General features: G+C 37.4%; 1 protein-coding gene across 4 annotated transcripts in view; it reads left to right on the top strand.

The window, feature by feature from the left end:
• Positions 1-18,474, top strand: part of MARK1 (microtubule affinity regulating kinase 1) — a 57,220-nt gene extending 38,746 nt beyond the window's left edge. For 3 of the 4 annotated variants that reach the window (XM_082276998.1, XM_082276997.1, XM_082277000.1), the window contains 9 exons: positions 2,452-2,551; positions 3,153-3,265; positions 4,474-4,627; positions 5,734-5,927; positions 8,073-8,173; positions 10,318-10,476; positions 11,270-11,521; positions 14,307-14,351; positions 16,434-18,474. In XM_082276998.1, coding sequence (XP_082133124.1) covers positions 2,452-2,551; positions 3,153-3,265; positions 4,474-4,627; positions 5,734-5,927; positions 8,073-8,173; positions 10,318-10,476; positions 11,270-11,521; positions 14,307-14,351; positions 16,434-16,788 — 1,473 coding nt within the window. In that variant the 3' untranslated portion in view covers positions 16,789-18,474. The remainder of the gene's footprint in view (positions 1-2,451; positions 2,552-3,152; positions 3,266-4,473; positions 4,628-5,733; positions 5,928-8,072; positions 8,174-10,317; positions 10,477-11,269; positions 11,522-14,306; positions 14,352-16,433) is intronic. The other variant, XM_082276999.1, reaches the window with a different exon arrangement.
• Positions 18,475-19,918: the final 1,444 nt, after the last annotated feature.

Here is a 19,918-nt window from a genome sequence, read left to right as displayed (position 1 = left end):
TTCAGTATGCTAACCTGAGGGGGAGAGAAACAGACATCACAACATCTTTTTAAAAAGGAATATTCCTGAAATCACATTTGTTGAAAGTGTGGTATGTGATTTGGAAAGAAATTTGTCTGAACATTTCTAAAAATACATGTTTAGAATGAAAGTGTAAATTTATTGGAAGCTTCTAAAACTGGGAGGACGATGTCATTTTACATGGGGAGAATTTTTTTTGTGCTTTGCCTTCTGATTATTTGCTCAGTCCCAACCATACATCATCTCAGTTCCCATGAATGTTTTTGGCAGACCATCCAAAAGGATGTTTGTCAGGGACATCAGCATCAAAGCTGAGATCCACACAAGATCAGCACCATGTGGGTTAGGCTTAGCACTTGTCCTGTGGTAAGGAACCAGGCAAATCTTTATTAAAATGGTTCTTCTAGACTTTTTCATTGTTGCAGCTGAGAAGAAATGTTCTGGAAACAAGAGAATGTTGTTATAAACCAGTAAATATTCCCAGGAAGAGATGGGAAAAATGTACTGTCAGAAAATATGTGCATCTCTTAACTGTCAGGATTTCAACGAATTCCTCTTTCCCTCTCTCCCGGTCTTTAATTCTTTTGCACAGTGTTGCTCTGAAGTTCCTCCAGAGCAGATTTAGGCTTACAGAATGTAATAAAATAATTTTGACACAGACAGGACTTGAGCCAGACCAGATTTTTATTAGATAGCTTTCCTAAAAACTGAGGGAAAACTCATCAATAATATCTAGTTGGTTGAAATTTAGTTTGGGTTGATGTTTAAGAAGTACAGTTTGGGTCAGATTTCTAAATATTCTGACCAAGGCTGCTGCTCTTTAATCAGCTGACTGAAAGCCCAGCAGAACTTAAACAAATGTAGTATTGATCCTGGAATTGGATTGTTTGTGTTGCTTCAAAATGCTTGATTGTAAGAGCCTGTTCAAGAGTTGTACAATAACTCAGTGTGCCTCTGAGATCATGTATTTAAAAGACAGAAGCTAGCAAAAATGTAGATATTTAACAGCTTGAAACAGAGTGGATTACACTGAACTCTAGATCCACCTACTGAAGAGACATGAAAAACTAGGTGGGGATTTTCAGGTTTGCCTGTTAATTCAAGAAGGATCAAGAAAAGGAGGTAGAATTTGACTAGTGATTTCTGGCATCCACTTCATTGTGCTTAAACTTCTGATTTATTTAGCAGTATCTTTAAAAAATTCTGATTTCAGAGACTGCATAGTACTCTTTGGGGAGTCTCTTGTGTTCCTGCAAGGCTACAAATATGTAACCCAAGTCTGTTGTCAAGTAGACTCATGCTGTGTGTCAGAAATGCAGTATAGCATGTGTTCACAATCCCTCCCTCTTTATCCCACTCAAAAGCCAAAAAATCAATTCCATCATAGATCAAATCCTTAAGTGTTATTGTCAGCAAAATGTTAATTAGCACAAAGTTCTCTATTGTTCTCATAGGGGTACAGCTATTGGGGTCTGTAATTTGGCAGCAGCACTACATACAAAGAATTTGGTTATATCAGTGGAAAATTGAGTCTTTGGCTCTTTGTGAGAAGTAACTTAATTTGGTGATTGGAAGGCATATTTGGAAGCTGTGGGAAACTTGATTTGCTGGCACTTGTTTCATTCTTGTGTCCATGTAGTGAGCAGTATTAGCATCTGTCCCTGAAGAGACATGTGTGCCTGTTGCTGTAGGAGAGAAAATTATTTAGCTGTTTAATATGCCCTTAAGGAGAAATTGTAATGGTTAGGGATTCCAGACAATCAATCTTGAAGGCCTATAAAAAGATCCAGGCCACAAGAGAAGGAAATTTTCCAAAGAAGGCAGGAGAAATTTTTGAAGTAAATAACTGCATGGCATAGAGAGAGTTAAGAGGCATTTCTCCCTCTAGCCAAACTGTGAACATATTTAGGTCAAGTGCAGTGAGAAGATCCATAGGAAAAAATGACCAGTTGGCATCATGATCTTGAAACTAATGACTTTAGGAAGTATCAGCACATTCCTGAAATATTCCTTCGTTTCTAAACACGTCCTTTGCTATTATTTGAAGGAGCTCTTTATTGTGATAGAGTTGGTATTGCAGTACCATCTTAGGATGTTAACCAAGAGTAAGGCTTGAGTGTTGGTCATTGGGCAAAATGAGATAAGGAGACAGTGGAAGTGAAGGGTACAAAATGAAATACTTCCAGTAGTTTTGCTGGTATTTTGGGCACGGGGATTGTGTTGGGAAGGGTAAATAGGAGGAATGAACTTATGGAAACAAAAGGATGTGAAAGAAAAAAGAAGAGTAAGATGTGAGGAGGAAAGGTATGAGGGAAAGAGCAGCATTCAGATTATTATGAACTTCAAACTGTTTTTCAGTAGACAAGCTAACACAAATGTAAAGGGGTGTGATAAATGGCATGTTGTCCTAAAGCTCTTTTCTTTCCTTAGCAAATCATGAAGGATCGGTGGATGAATGTTGGCCACGAAGAAGAAGAACTAAAGCCATATACTGAGCCTGAACCAGATTTCAATGACACCAAAAGAATAGGTAAGACCTTCAGAAGGATGTTGCATCTGATGGACACAGGCAATTTTATCTTGTAAGCCAAACTAAACTCGCATTGAATTTGACCTACAATCTTATCATACAAGTAAAATACATTCTTTTTATTTAAATGAGAAATTCCATTACAATGGCCTCCTTATAACTACTTTTGTGACTTCACTGAGCTGACATCAATCTACAAGCACAGCAGAAGACAAAACTACAGAATTTAACAGACTGAAGGAGACAGATTTTGTTATGAGGGCAACACTTCTTGCCTGCTGTGGTTAGTGGCAGTTACTGTTTTGGCCCAGTAGCTATTCATAGTTTCTATTTGCCAGTGATTTATTTGTTTGACATTGAACATTGTATAAGTTAGTTAAGAATTGTATAATGTAGTTGGCAGTTTTTATGATGAAAATAACAATGAAAGAGAGGAGTTTGTAGCATTTTCTATTTTGCACAGGAAAGAAACCTCAATGGCTTGAGCTAAATCTTAGTTACTTATAAATTATAAAGCTGTTTTTCTATTTTCACTGTTCTTAAGTTGTCAGTAAACCCAAACACTTATTCTGCTGATGTATCTGGCTCTTTTTACTTCTAGACATTATGGTCACAATGGGCTTTTCAAGAGAAGAAATCCATGAATCTTTAGTAAACCAAAAGTATGATGAAGTCATGGCTACTTACCTGCTTCTAGGTAGAAAACCACCTGAAGTAAGTGCTGCTTACATTTTCTGTTTTGGCCTTTATATGTTGCTGAGTTTAATGATGTTTTTATTAATTATTTTGTAACTTTTTTTTTTAATGTGATTGATAACTTATTAATGTGTTTCCCTTTTCATATCTTCTTGGATATCTTGTTAGTTCCCATATGAAGAAATAAATCTTAAGTATGTTCGTGTTTGCTTGTAAATACGTTGAATTGCTTTTTTAAAAAGCTGGCTGTAAATCTGAAGTGCCATGACTTCTTCCTGTCATGTATTTTCAGTTAAAATCTGAAATAGTTAATAGCAGTTATTTTTCTGGCTACTCAGATGTGACATCCTTTATTTTTCAGAAATGTGTTTATCCTTTCTCACTTATATACTGTTTTATAGTGTATTTAATTATTTAATAAGTTATTGCATTGCAGTCATTAATAAATTCGTGGCAGAAAGTCTTGTGATTGTTTTGGAACTTAGAAGGATCTGTACATCTTTCAGGACCACATGGATTTTTCAAGAAATCAGAGACCAAGGCTTTCTTTTGAGATTATTTTTTCCTGCTGCTTTGTTGGCGTTCCTTCAATTCCAAGAAAGTGTAGATCTGATATGTGCATCCTTGAGTGAATTTTCTCACATCTCTGAGCCAGAATTCCCTTGTGATGGTAGAGCATGGAGGGAATCTGTCTAAAATCATTTTGGCTCAAATTGCTTGGAAGAGGATCTTTGTCTTTTCCTCTGCTCTTACATAGAACTTACGCTTCTTAGATATGAACAAATCAGTGCCTGAGTTGCAGACCTTATAAAGATGTTTTGAAAGCCATAAAGAATCCTTTAGTCAGTACTTGCTTTTTTAGTCCTTCTGACTCAGTCCAATGCATTTTAAAATTGTGCTGGAGCTGTGAATGCTCCTGGGCTTTAAAATAAAAAAGGCAGGGAAAGCCATTCTGTGGCTTAGGTTTTAAAATAGCGCAGTTTTTTTTTCTGTCAAGATTCTTCTAATTTTGTTTTGAGCATTCATTAACTACTTAGCTTTAGCTATGTGTTTTTAAAGCACATTAAACACAGATAAAGCGATAAAATTAATCTTGAAGAATATTCAACTCTGGATGCAATTTTAAAAAAAAAAGCCTTTGATTGGAACTTTTTGCTTTATAATGCCATGAAAGTACCAGTAGTGTTGAATTTCATTTATGATTTGAAAACCTGTTTTTCTTGTAGTTTGAAGCCGGTGATTCCTTGTCCAGCAGCAACTTGGGTCAAAGGTCTCGTCCCAGCAGTGACCTCAACAACAGCTCGGTGCAGTCCCCCGCTCACCTGAAGGTCCAGCGGAGCATCTCCACCAACCAGAAGCAGCGGCGGTTCAGTGATCATGGTGGGATAACGTTCCAACAAGGAAACTTGCAGGCACAGCTCAGTGGGAATGGGCAGTGTTTTGTGAAGCTGGCAGGGCCCCCACTCTGTGCATTTGCTGTGTGTGATGTGTCCTGCTGTCTGTGATGTGTCTCTGTATGAATGCTTCCGTGGTAAATCTGGATCCATGCACCTCACCAATTTAATTCTTTGGATTTGTTACTTGGTTTACCTTCTAAATGAGAACAGTGAGGGTGTTTGCTGGTTAGGAACTAATGTCAGCTGTTGGTCTGGATAACCTCAAGGGCAGCAAACCAATTGTTTTGTCATTACATTTGGTTGTGGGGCCAAATTGTTTGTTTCCAAGAGACAACAATTTTACCAAGTATCCAGGAAACATTTCCAGGTGAAAATGCTTCTATCAAAAAGGAATACATATTTAAAACATTAAATGAAAGATGATTCTTTTTTCCTCAGCTGTCAAATTGCTATAAATATTTCTAAAATGTTTCGCCCTTTTCTCTGCCTCATTTACATTATAGTTTTCTGCATTTTTTTCCCAAAAAAAGTAACCAATGTGAAAATTGTTAGCTGATGTGATTTTATTTGAAAGGAATGTAAAAGTCTACTGACGGAGGAGTTTTCCCAAAACACTTTAAAGAATGGTGAAAGGAAAAGAATTGTGATATTTTCCAAGTATAAACATGCTTGTAAACAAAGTAGTCCTAGGGTTTTCAGGGGAAAACAGTCTTTCATAGTATTTAGAGGAAAAGGTATCCAGCAAAAAGTACTAAAAAAAATTTGGAAAATGTCATTTAATTCCTTTTTTCATAATATGGTGCAAATTGCATGGATTTAAAATGAGAATTAAAATGCTCTTCTAGGTTTTACATATTGATGTGAAATGGGAAGTAATTCTGAACTGCAAATTGGTAGTGGAGAGAGAGTGGGTAGAAAGAACACAGGCTGTCACAGCTCGATTTAGTAGGTTGGTCTGTGTGCTGAGTTTGCCGTCAGAGTTGTTCAAATGCTTTTTTTGGACTCGGGGAATTATATTTAGACTACTTTGGCCAAGAAAAATGCAGTGATTATTTTTAGATATTTATTAATTCTATTTTTATTTGGCAGTTGGCCCCTCGATTCCTCCTGCTGTGTCATACACAAAAAGGTCTCAGGCAAATAGTGTGGAAAGTGAACAGAAAGAAGACTGGGACAAGGATGTCTCACGCAAACTTGGCAGCACTACAGTGGGATCCAAAGGAGAGATGGCTGCAAGTCCACTTGTGGGTCCAGAAAGAAAGAAGTCAAGTGCAGTTACCAGTGTGAGTTGGGTGTGCTTCTGGCTTGTTATATTTACTTTTCCCTTTTTAAACAAAATGTGAAGCACAGGGTTACTATAGACATAATGGGTATGGAATAAGCCACTAAGTCTATTTCTGGTAACTTTTACTGGCAGACAGAAATAGGCTACAGTGGATGCCTTTTAAAATAAACCTTGCCCTTCCCCCCACAACTTTACTTTTTCTAACACTAACATAACAGTAAACATGAGAATGTCTGCACTTGGCAAACTTCAGTTTCTGTCAAGAAAAATACTGGATATTTAAGGAAAGAACATAAGAATGGAGCCAATATGGAGTGCTCTTTTTCTGGTTTCTAATGCTTGTCTATCTACAAAGAAGTCAAGGGGCTTCTAAATCAGAGATTTCATCTGATTAATCCTATATAATATCTCTGAACTTTCTCTGTAAATTTGGTTGCTTGGTTTTCTGAAACCATGTCATTTTGGACTTCAGAAATGGGGTGAGATGAGGGGGAACAACCCACTTGTTCCCTGGTGCATGTGCCTGCTGATGATATGATTTACAGCCTGGCTGTTGCATTAAGAAACTGAACTAGCAAATGAATAATTTCTTAATGCTTCTGTTGTGATACTTACAGTTCTGTAAACTGCTATCATATTACTGCCTCAAACACCTTTGTTCCAAATAAAAGTCTGTCTCTTCTAATGGGAAAGCATCTCCTTTGCCTTGTGGTAATTCCTGTGCAGTTGTATTGGTGTTCAGGATTTGCAGTGAAAAAGTACTGCATGGTGTTTAAACAGCTACTTAGGAGCAAGAGTTCGTGTGGGGAGAAAAAAATCGGCATGAATCATGATTTAAGATTCAAGTATATTTTGTGCTGTTTAGGAGACATGGTCTATTAAATACAAAAATTCTTGCCATCTTTTAGTACAGCAGACTGGCAACAGGAGTTCTCATTGTCCTTTGGGATTCTGTGTGCTCCCATCTTGGATATTCTGGAAAGATGATGTACATTTCTACTAGAATTTTCTGAAAGTAAAGTAAATGCTGAAGTTCATTTAACCCCTAATGTTCTGTAGGCTGTGTCTGCAATACATCTGCATATGCTTTAAGTATTTTTTTTTTTAATTTTAAATGGAGTTGTTGTCTCCCCACCCCCCCCCCCCCCCCCCCCAAGAGTCTTTGAAATTATGGCTTTGTGGATTGCATGCAGGAACTCTGAGTCTTCTAAGATGAGATTTCATATCTGAGCTTTTCCAAAACTACGCTGCCCCAAAGCTGGTTTGAGTAATGTGTGGTACAAGCTGATATGTCACAAGCATTTCTCTGCTTTGTGAGAACTAATTAAATGGAGTATCTTTGCTATGAAGAATGAGAAATTGATTTACTTGCTAATGGCAGCTTCAATATTCATGCATTTTTAGCTCTGTTACTATTTTGGGGACTTTGAAAGGCTTTGTGATGGGCATGATTAGGGAATATCGGTGTCTGATATTACAATAGTAGTTCAAGGTTGAGCAGCTTACACAGCTACTGAATATTTTTGTTTAAAACTCAAACATTTAAAATTAAAAAAGCTAATTTAATGTGGATAATTTAAAAATATTTTTGTGTATCTTTTGGGGTAATGTATTTGTAGCTACAAGACATATTTGCCATGTTATCTGCATCATAATTTCTGGGTTGACTGGCACACAGTGATAGTATTTCCATTTTCCTCTTGAAAGCTCTTTTGACAGGGGCAACAAACTGGAGCCCTTATTGGAAAATCATGCTGTGCAGGAAAGCCTTTCAGCCAGCCACAGGTGTGTTCTCTGGGATCCTGGTTTGTTTGATCCCAGGGACGAATAATACAGGAACACAGTATGTGGGAATTGCATAACAACACTTTCTAAAGCATGTGTCAGCAAAATTAAACTTCCTTGTGTTCTCTCAGTGTATACTCAATAGTGCAGTAATGAGATGGTGAAAGAGCTATTGGAAAAAACAGCTGATGATATAAAGGATTTATGTTGACAGATTGACTTAGTACCTTTGAAAGCATTAACAATATACATAAGTGGCTGAAATGCTACGTGTTCTTCCAATGCTTAGATTTTTGTACAACATGATATACAGTAGAAGAAAGTATTTAATTTAACTTTAGTCTTAATTTCCTTCTAGAATAACGTGTTTTCTGGTAGTGGAATGACAAGGAGGAACACTTACGTTTGTGAACGTTCTTCAGATCGCTATTCTGCAATACAGAATGGGAAGGACAACAGGTATTGTTCAACTTTCCTTGTTTATTGGTTTGAGTACAAGAACTGAGGCACAGAAGACACAGGTTATGCAATTAATCCATACCATTATGAATCACAGTGTGAAATACATGAAGTCCAAGTGTATGTTTTCATCTTCCACTGCTGCTGCTTTGTGGCGACTTTTTAAGCTATGTGTCAGGCAGCCTTTGCTTCTTTTTATGGAATCACATTGATTACTGAGGGTTGTCTTCTGACACAGGATGGAGTAACTGTGCTAATAACTAATTGCTACGTGGGCAGTTCTGCTGTGGAGAGCTTGAGATGGATTACTCTGACAGTGTAGCCTGATCCTTTTTCATTTCCCCCAATCACTCAAAAAGCTGAAATGGTTAAAATTTGTCAATTGTTTTCAATATAAGTTTTTGGCCTAAATAATATTTTCATAGTGATGGTAACCCATTTGTGTCTTTTGTGGGATGACAAGCTCAGTTTAGTATGTTTTGTTAAGTAGTATTGTGTTTAACACTGCCAATTAGTCTTTTTAAAAATCTTTTGTTCATCCCTGGTATTACTTAACTCCTGTACTTGACTGAAAAATAAAATACTGACTTTACTGGAGAATAATAAAAATCCAATTTTGTTTTTAGATTCAAAGAACAGGTCTTAACTCTGGTGCTTTTGAAGCTATTCAAATACAACAGTTACTGTAAAATGAACAAAAAAATTCATAGCACGAAATAGCATAATCTAGTAAACTAGTTTTCTTTTGTTTTCTGTCATAGTGTTTAATTTTTTAATGATGCAACAATTTTGGAAATAAGAGAACTATAGGGTTGTTCAGCTACAACAAAATGATGAGCTGTGGAACACAAAATACAACTATTTAATTAAACACTTAGAATTAGTTTTCTGCTTTTTAATGTACTTCCTTAAATCACTTTAATTTCAAATTATTGGATGGGTGCTTTCAAAAGTGTCTTCCTGTAGTTTTGTGTATAGTTTCAAATATTTGAACAAGGGTAGTAATCCATTTTTGAAAAGAAAGAAGGTAATGTAGTTTTTAGATAGAGGGTTAAAATATATATTACAATATTTTTTTCTGATCTCACAAAGATATTTTTCTTTCAAGAGGTTTAATGCATGAAACACTATAAAGAGAAGGGATTTTTTTCAAAGTTTTTCATTTTACAGTTCAATTTTTCTAGTGTTGAAAGATTCTTAATCCCTGTTCCTTTCATGAGTACAATGAAAATTGTGCCCAGTTCTTAAAGCATATTCTGAAAAATGAGGAAGAATTTTCTTTTGAGTTGTCTTATTTGCCTTTCCTACAAGATGTGTGTTGCAAATGAATTTGGATTGGGTGTAGCTGAATGTCTTGTGTCATCTAATTGTTCATCTGAAATCGTTACCTCTTTGCTACAGATATTATTTGGCTGTGGGACTCCAGTTGCTAATACATTATTAATGCAATTTCACTTATGCTTGTAAAGGCAAAGCTGTATTTTGCCTTAATTCGTTTGACTTTTGTTTTAAAAATTAATGGCACAATAGTTTTGCCACTACTTCCATCTTTCTTGCCACTTAAGGAAGGAGAAATAAAAGTACTGGTAGAAGGAGCTGTACTTTGAAAGGGTTGACTCAGCCCAGCAGTGTCTGGGATAATCCAGAGGAGAAGGACAAATTGGTCCTTTAAAAACCAGTCACTTCTAAGTGATAATGTGACAGCAGTTCCAAATGTTTCAAGTTTTAGATGTTTGTTTTAACTGTAAATAAGGCTATTCACAAAAGGAGTCTATTTAATCAATCTGTTTAAGTCTTTGTGAATTTCTTTTTCAGTATTTTTTATTATGTCCTTGTATTCTTTGTAGTCTTTCTTCATTACTTTGAATAATGTGTGTGTAAGCTTTAATCTTGGGAGGAATGAAAAGGCCTAATTTAGCATATATGGAGAATTCATTTATGGATGAACATAATTCTCTCAGAATTCTGTATTCTTTACTTTAACTGATTAAGGCAGCCTGGTCACTCAGTCTTCTGTTTAATTAAACAGCACTGCTGAGTTCTAAAAGAAGAAATGAGTTGTTTTATCTTTAAGGGGTTTTACACTAACCTTTCTTTTCCCTTGTCATTTGTCCATCCCTGCTGCCTTGCTGCCATGGCAAAAGCCTGACAGAAATGTCTGCAAGCAGCACATCCTCCGCAGGCTCTGCAGTGGCCTCTGTCTCCACGCGCCCTCGGCATCAAAAGTCTATGTCTGCCTCTGGTCACCCTATCAAAGTCACACTGCCAACCATCAAAGATGGTACTGAAGCTTACCGACCAAGGTAACAGATTGATGGGCGTTTCTTCATTGCTGTGCACTTCAGAAATGCTGTTGTTCAGTTCATGATAGACCTCAAAGTGTTTGTAATCCAGTCAAAACTGCCACGTTGTGTACTGGTTTTAAACTTGCTCAAGTATTGTGGGTATTACAGATGATTTAAGCCTGGTTTTGTTCATTGCACACGTTTGCATACAGTTAAAAAAGTTCCTTGACTGCCTCCCTCTGGAAACTTCTGGAAAACTTAAGTAGTTAAAAATCTGACTACTTAAGATGGGACCGTGCAATGCAGGCCACCATAAATTGAAATTAAATACTGGAATGTTAACCTCTCTGATTTATAGGTTGCTAAGCTCATTGGTATCTAAAAGCACTGCAGTATAGTTGTTCTTACTATTAACTGCCTGAATAGCTTTATACACTTACTTCTGTCAGGTTATGACTGAAGAAATACCCATTAAGTTTTTTGGGAGTGCTTGTGTTAAGGGTGTTAATGAGCATGTTTTTCCAGAAGAGAGCTGGGAACATTTCAGCTCCCACCACACTTTTCTACCTTTTTCCTTTGTCCTATAATCTGTGTATACTTTACCAGCTCTAATACTTGAGATAGAAATAATCAAGAGATATTCATTGTAAAATCAAACTGAGTATGAATCATAAAAGCAAATCAGTAGCACATTCAGTTTTTAAAAAGAATCAAGAGCGGGGTTTCTTTCCTGTCTTTGAGAAACAGTTGTCATGTAGGAGTGCTTTTAGCCTAGTCTTTCTCGTTATTTATGCTTCTGTTTTCCCAGCAGTGCAACTCAAAGAGTGCCTGCTGCCTCCCCATCTGCTCATAGCATTAGCACTACCACTCCAGACCGGACCCGCTTTCCCCGGGGCAGCTCCAGCCGCAGCACTTTCCACGGGGAGCAGCTGCGGGAGCGGCGCAACGCCACCTACAACGGCCCGCCCGCCTCGCCGTCCCACGAGACCGGCGCGTTCGCACACGCCAGGAGGGGCACGTCCACTGGCATCATCAGCAAGATCACCTCCAAGTTTGTCCGCAGGTTGGTACCTCATGTTTTAAGAGAAAACAAAATTAGAGAAGCCCAGCCTGTAACCAGGGCTTTAGCTGCGAAGTCTTTGACAATTTCCAGTGTAACTCTGAAGTGAATATAAATTCAGTTAGAGTGCTGCTTGGTTGGTGTGTTCCTTCCTGCATCTGCCTTGTTTCACTTCTCTGTACGTATTGTAACCATTGTTTGAGCAGCTATTCTGCTTCTTTATCTTACAGGAGCAAGAGAACGCTGCTCAAAAGGGGCTTTTGCTCTTGTTTCACAGCTATGATACAATTAAATTAAAATCAAATTAGTTTGAATACTGGAAACAGTGACTTCAAAATGAGTCATTATTTAGTGTTAACAATATTTTACTTTTCTAATTGGATGCAGTTTGTTGCAAGGGCTATATTTACAATCATTTTATTGCTGTCCTTAAAATGAATAGGTATTCACAAGTTATTTCAGGTAATTCTTAAATCTGTGAATAAATGAGAAGTTAGATGCAGGCAGAAGTCTGGAAGTGTGGAAATAATAGTATTTCAGTATCATACAGCCTGTTGTTCTATGTCACCAACTTCTTCAAATGTAAGTTCAGGTTTCTGAAAGAAGTAAACCCACACATCCTGGATCTTCATTCATTCCTTTGATGATGCTAACAGCAATAAAACTGTGAGAGGAGGTGCTGAGAAAGATTTTCAAATACTGTGTTTAATATCAGGTGACTCTTGACTTAGAAGTCACAAGAGCCTTCCCAAAAGGGGACTTAATTTTTCAGTTTGCCTCTTTCTACAAGTGATTTATCTATTAATTTTCAATCCTGTTTATGGATGTGTCTATACTGCATTATTCTCAGCTTTACAACACAATTATATACTGGAAATTTCTCCTTCTCTTGCAGAGAATGCAAGAGAAGGGCTGTTATGCCCTGAATCCTTTCACTTGTGTGTAGGGGGGAAAAAAAAAAATCAATTCAAAGTTAGGTTAAGCTAGTAGTTGCAAATTTATAGGTAAAATATCATGAATTGTGTAAGGTGGTACTACAAGGCAAGAGGAGAGAGAAAGCTGGAAATGGAGTGATGTTCCTCACAAAATTGATTTCACCTGGCGAGCTGATAGTGCATCAGTGTGTGCCTAAATAATACTTCCTATGAAGACCTAAAAAGAAAAAAGTATATGAATTATTTTCTTTTTCCAGAAACCTGAACATACAGGACTATGATCCTCTGTTATTGTGTATCTCCAGCACTTACATAGTTGCAAGGAGAGAATTGTTCTCTGATTTTAAAGAGGAAAAAAAAATATTACGGAAAAGTTAGTCAACTGTTGTCAGTGTAGATTTCTAAATGAGAAGAAAGGTATTTTCTGTTGAGTAACTAATCAACCTCAAGAGCACAGGCTGCTTTTTTGTGTAACAGCTCCTTGTTATTTGCAAGGAATGGTATACTGAATTTTTTAAAGAGTTAGATCAAAGAAATAATATCTTCACTATCTTAAACTACAATATTAAAATAACATTTTGGACTATATGTTTAGAATTAAGATATCTTAAATTGCTGTATTGTAAATTTATCATTATTATAGAAGGTTTTATACAATTTCCTAGTATGTTTTGTACTGTTAAAAGTATATTTTGTCATGGCCCTATAAGGGTGTGTGTTTCTTTTGTTTCTGGTGATGGTGGGGTGTTTTGATGTGTTCTTATTCTTTTTAATTTGGGTTGTTTGAGACTTAATGACTGGGATTATGTGGGTGGAGGTCCAGGGGGTTATTTTTTTGCGGTTCTTTGAGTTGGATCACATAACTTTTAACTTCTATACTGTTCAGGAAATAATGGTTTAAAGCATACTTTGGCTAGAAGTTGTCATGAAAGACTTTTTTTACTAACTTTTGACAAGGGTAAATGCCTTTTCTGGTAAGTATATAAAATAAATACATAATGAGAATGCTTAGTGAATAGGGTATTGAAGTATTTTGAATCAATGGTTTATGTCAAATGATACTTCCCTGGTGTTAGTTACTAAAGTATTTGTGTTTTGAAGGTATTACATTAATCAGCTAATTGTAATTAGGTGCCAGAATGTTGGTACAGCAGCACTAGGAACATACCTAGGTGGCTTACACAATCTGGGGATATGTTTCAAGTTGCTTTATACTAAAAAGACATAATATAAAACAGTTCCTTGCAAAGCACAGCTCTAATGCAACAAGTTAAAGATATATTTAATCTTGAGCTCTGTGGTAATCTCACTGGAGTCAGTGTAACAGCTGATTTGCTTAAAGTGAAGCAGATGTTGAAGTAACCTTCGTGAACTGGGCTTCAAGCATTTGGTCTCACAAACCCTTAGGCACATCTTATTGTTAATTGCTTGAGTGTGCTTAAGCATGGGCTTGTCTCAAAGTGCTTTCAGGACTGACATACAAAGGCCTGACCCACAGGGGTGCAGAGTGGAGCGCCCCGGACCACCTTGACGAACTGCTCCTCTGTGCTTGCTGGAATTACATGTGGCCATTGCTCTGTCTGCAGTAGGTTCAGAACAACATGTTAATTTTGCCATCAGTTGGGGAAAAAATAAAATAATTACATGTCGGAGCTGAAGAAAGCTAAGGTGTCATAAAGGGAAACTAAAATTACAGCTGTGAAAAAATACTTTAAACAGTATTAGGCTTGACATTATTATACTGATTTTTTTTTTTTTTGTCATTAGCTATTTAACATTGTTCTAGGTGTAGGTTTTCTTAACTTTTATTTTTCACCTTTATCATTGAATCTCAACCTTAACTTTGTTTTGAGGGATCCAAGTGAAGGCGAAGCCAGTGGCAGAACTGACACCTCAAGGTGAGGAGTCACTATTAATACTTCGCTCCTAGGTCTTTCGAATCAAGTGATTTCTTAAAGCCTTTTAATCAGGATGTAAAAGAGAATAGTGCTTAAGTATTCTGTATTTCAAAAATGTTTTCTATTTGGGGGGAGGGGGTCTTGGTGAGGTCCTTTATATCCCTCATTTCTGCTTTCTTGCGAAGTATTTAATATAAAACTTTATGTGTGTTCCTTTGAATAATAAAGCCCCCTGTAGGAGTTAACCAATCCTTCAGGCACTTAAAATCATGTTTTGACTTACAAATATTTAATGGTGTTTACTTTTGGTTTCAGTGGACAGTGTAAATACTTCGTGTGTCTGTGTGTATATATGTACCTATTAAATTTTTACTATAGTTACATACTGTGCTCATTACTAAAGCTGCTGCTTGCCATAAGTAAACACCTCATAGTCCCTGAGAAATGAATGTCACTTGCTCTGAGAAATAAAGCAAGTGACATTCAGACAAAAGGGGTGGTGACTGCCAAATATTGAATTTCTGTGGCAGCCACTGTACACAAATCTACAGATGCTTTGTTAGCATTAAAACATTCCTTCATATGCTCATTTTCCAGTATATCTGCTCTTTTGCCATGTTTCAGCATTTGGCTCTGCATTTTTGGTGTGCTTAAGCACAGTGCATACCTCCTTATTTTTCTGCTCTCTAATGAACAGGCATTGTAGTTTGCATTCATTCTAAACTGGTCACTTACAGAAGGTATTGATTTAGTTTTCAAAACAGAAAGCCTCTATTAAAAAAAAAAATAAACAGCACATTCTTACCAGGATACACTGTATATAACACACAATGCATTTATCTAAGTTAGCCCTTTTCAATTCAGAGTCTATTAGCTGTCAAACTCTTGGATGTGGAAAGGGAAAAGAGACTGAGTGTTCAAGTGAAGTGGAAAGTTGCTTTCAGCTCTTGCTTTCATTCTCTAGCTTTCTCTGCTTTTTGTCATCCTACAGTGTCTGTTTTGGGCTAAAAAAGTCGTTTGAGATCTTATCCCTGCTTTATCCTTTGATATCAATGTGGTTCTCTGGGGGTCACACAAAGTTAAATTAAAAGTGCTTGTTTTGACTCCTCTCTGAATCATGACTGTTTATACACTCAAAATGAGTGCAGCACCTTTCCCCAGTGATGGCTGGGGAGGCATCAGCATCAGGAGTACCTGTGGCACAAACAGATACAGCTGACTGTGGAATTACTTTAAAATAATTAGTGCTGGTTCTCAAAATGTTTTCTGTAATAGAACAAGTAATCTGTTTGATAAGGAAGCATCAGACTAAGAGCATTAATTGGAATTGCTCCCTTGCAGTTTTGTCCTTTATCAAGTAAAATACTTTGTGTCTATATTTGTAAAATACACGTCGCTGTTTCTTATGCGTAAAAGCTGCTGGCTGTGTACTCAAATGGTGACTAACAGGCTGTTTACAACCAAATTACAGTCCAAAATTCTGCCTCATCAGTTAAAATAAAACATGTTGTTATAAGGTCTTTTGACACAGAGAGAGGTCAAAAATCTAAGCAAGTACAAAACGGGGGGAAGGCAGAAAAGAGGGGAGGGAATTAACTAAAGACTTGTGAATTGCAGGGTGGGATTTCTTCCTCTGCTGCTTTTACAGTATGATTTCTGCTTCAGGATTGTGTCCCTCAACTTCAGTTTTGTTGGTGTATGGCATGCTCCAGATCATGAAATCAGCAGAACTTCAGTCATGCTTTTACATAGATTCCACTTTCTTTGGAGCAGTATGGAGTAACGTGTGTCTGCTGCAGTTACCATTGCTCATGTTGTCATCAGAACATTGTAGAGCAGGGGTTTCCAAACTTGCTTTGCCGTGTGCCACTACTGTGGCACGGTGCTGTGCTGAGCACATGCGTGCAGCATGTGGGGCAGGACTGTTCCAGCAGTGTCCATCCAAATCCCTGAATTGGCTTGCCCGTGACTCGTGGCATCTCAATGGCAGTTTAGAAACCCCTGTTCAAGAACTGTATTTCTCTTCATCTCTCTCGACTACACTGCTTTGGTTTTGACTTGGCTGTATGTCACTTGTTCCAGGAGTGTTTCTGGGGAGCCTAAAGACAGAGAGAAGGAGGATAGCAAAGATTCGAAGCCACGCTCCTTGCGGTTCACGTGGAGTATGAAGACTACAAGTTCTATGGACCCGAATGATATGATGAGAGAGATTCGGAAAGTGTTAGATGCTAATAACTGTGATTACGAACAAAAAGAGAGGTTTTTGCTCTTCTGTGTCCACGGTGATGCACGACAAGACAGCCTTGTTCAGTGGGAGATGGAAGTCTGCAAACTGCCACGATTGTCGCTCAATGGAGTTCGCTTCAAGAGAATATCTGGGACTTCTATTGCATTTAAGAACATTGCATCCAAGATAGCAAATGAGCTTAAGCTGTAAAGAGAACCTAAGTTCTTTGGGATCAGGGAAGATTCATACATGATCTACACTTTGAATGTACTGGTTTCGCCTAATGTGATTGGCCTGTGAAACTTCCCATGTAGAAATTGCCCTTATTGCAATAAGGTTATACATAGTTATTCAGAATTGTAAAGTTAAATCCAGTATGACCTATATTAAATAACTGTAGCTAAAGAAGTTATGTTCACATGTACAGGTAAGTATATAGAGCATTCTGTTCATTTTATGTTCATAGAGTTGTATAATAAAAAGATGACTGCTTAAATTCAGATCTTGTATAGTTGTCTAGATTTCTGCACAGAAATGTATGTTTGATGCTTTGAGTTGGAAAAGTTCTTCCCTATCATTTACATTTTTGGTGGGTTTTATAAGTCTTACCTCTACCATGCGTTTTTTAAAAAACTTGTGTCCTGAGTCAAATGCACAAAACTAGTTTTCACAACTGTAGCATGACCATTTTTAATTATTTAAAAATTGTTCATGAGTTGAACCAAAAGTCAATGAATAATTGGCTTTTGTTCTACATGAGACTGTTCCTGCTTATCTTTGGCTCTTAACCTTGTTATTGGACAGTGTTTAGTTAAAAAAAAGAGACAAACATGTTTACAGTGTTGGCACTTACAGTTTAGAAACTTTGTTCTGCCTTTGGCCAGCTCTGAGCTGTGGGGGAACAGAAACTGGGCATAAGTGATTTCTGTCTGCAAATTCCAATTCTTATTCCCATGGCCCATTAATAAATGTAGCACCAAAATGGAGAACCGGAATTACTTCATTTGAATATCTTGGTGTAAAATATCACTTATTTGCTGCCTTCAGAATACTACAAATTCCATTTTATGGAAATATATTAACATTGGGACTGTTTAATAGCACAAGATAATTTGAAGTGTTGACCAATTGTATAAGTTAATAATACCACCTCAGGAATTAGCTTGGCTTTTGGAACATGTGCCCCAAAGAGTACATGCAATTCCACATAATATTTTACAGCTAAACATACATTGTTTATAATGATAAATTGTTGATTTATGCTTTTGTGGTTGTACAGTTTGTTCCCATGTAACCTGTTTGTGTTTAATATTTTACCAGATTTCTTGTATTTATTCCACATCATTATGCCTGTAATGTGCAGCTTTGTAATTAGGCACTTGCCTACAGAAAAGAAAAAAAAAAAACAGCCCCACATTTTTTTTCCTTCATAATTAATGATTATAAACTATGTAAAACCACTAGTACTGGTACATTTTAATACTTGTTCTTTTGTACTGAATTAACCATAGAGGTTGGTTGTGCAATGTTATTTAATGTCGTAATTACTGTAATATCAACATATGGGCCCCATCTGCACACTCTTGTGAAGAATAGAAAGTTCATTAAGAAATTGTCACTTTAAAAAATAAAAACTAAAAAAAAAGCTGTGGTAAACTCTGTAACCCTAAGTTAGAAAGCTGTAAGTGTAGTAAATGTGCCATTCTCTAATGGCTTCTTGACCGAGATGGACTTTACATACTGTACTGTGATGTAGCTTTCCTATGTAACAGTTATGTTCGGAAATGGGCGTGTATTGTTGCCTTAGAAAAAGGGTGGTGTTTGGAAAGAAAGAACTGTAGCCCCTTTTCTTTTTTTTATCTGATGTTCATTGAAACAAAATCTGATGCAAGTCATCTTGATTCACTGGTGCACTCTATTAAAACTTACTTGAACAGTTCTCATACTAAAATACTTGTTGTTTGCCCTTTATAAAATCATTACTGCAGGTAGCAAAACAGTTTAAAGGTGCATAGGCTCCATCTTCAGCACAGTGTGAATGCAGGATTAGGATTGCATGGGTTCAAGTGGTCCTGCACTGTTCAGAAACTGTCAGTGGTTTAGCATTAATGGATGTCCAGGAGCTTTTACAGGAGTTCACCAAAAATCAGCCTGGGGAGGAGAGGGGTGTGTGTCTGCCCAATTTACCCATAAATGTCTATAAATGCTCGATTTTTCTTTAAAATACACAACTAAAATGTAACCGTGATGCTAATCTAAGATAATGTATGAACTTGGTCATGAAACAAAACCTTTTGCCTTTTCAGAAGGTTCAGTGGAAAAAAATATAGGTCATGCTGTGAGACAGTAGATTAAGTACTTAGGAAAGCTTCCTGCTTTACAGGCGCTGTTTTTCCATGGCTAACTTTGCCCTAGATTGTCGCTGGTTTTCACCACTCCATAGAAGCAGAGATGTAGCAAAGTTCCATAAAACACAGGTAGCTTTTCCAGAGGACAGAGCTGATAGATTTTAGTTCAACTCTCCCATGAAATGTGGCGCTGCCAGTTTAATGTTTATATATCAGTGCAGATTGCCAATGGTGTTCTGTCCAGTGACTGCCAGTAGTGTGAAACCACCCTGATTCCTAAACCCTGCTGCCCTCCTTCTTTTACCTTGCTGGAGGATGAGCTGTGACCCACCTAAGGCTCTCCATAGCAAATACCCCAGGAGCTTCCTAAAGGCCACAGTCTGAGTGCGAAAGGTGTAGGTGCACACAAGTGCAGCATTTGGCTTTCCAAATCTGCTGCTGCCCCAGCAGGAGTAAGATGGATAGATTGGAGAAAGCAGTTCTGAAAAAAGTCTCTGGTTTTATTGGCAAGCAGAGTCGTCTTACTCTGGGATCAGTGAGATGGTGCCTACCCAACCTCAGCGCCTGGTTCTGGGAATCCTCAACAGCTGCCTTATGCTGGACCTGTTCATACATAAGTTACTCCTTAGGCAACAGTGTGACAAGCTGCATTTCAGATCCAAACGTTCCCAATTTCCATGTGGGAGGGGACTGGTGTGGCATTTTACCAGCACAGCTTTCACTTTAGAAATATGAAAGTTTTAAATGCCACTTCGTGTTTCCCAGCTCCAGGCAGGGATAGGGATACCTCGAATCTTGAGAGGCCTCACGAATTCAATTGTAGTTTGTTGGCAGTGCCTGTGGGGGGTGTTTGCGGTGGGTGGAGGGTGAGCAATGGGGTTACTGCATGGTTCTGCTGGTCTGGGTTGGGGTTTTTTTGGGTATTATTTCTTTTGAGGTATGCAGATGTTTCCAAACTCGGTGCATCCCTTTTCACACACTCCAATTTAAAA

Source organism: Coloeus monedula (assembly GCF_965178545.1).
Source record: "Coloeus monedula genome assembly, chromosome: 2".
Taxonomy (NCBI): Eukaryota; Metazoa; Chordata; class Aves; order Passeriformes; family Corvidae; genus Coloeus; species Coloeus monedula.
This window is presented reverse-complemented; position numbering and strand designations above follow the sequence as displayed.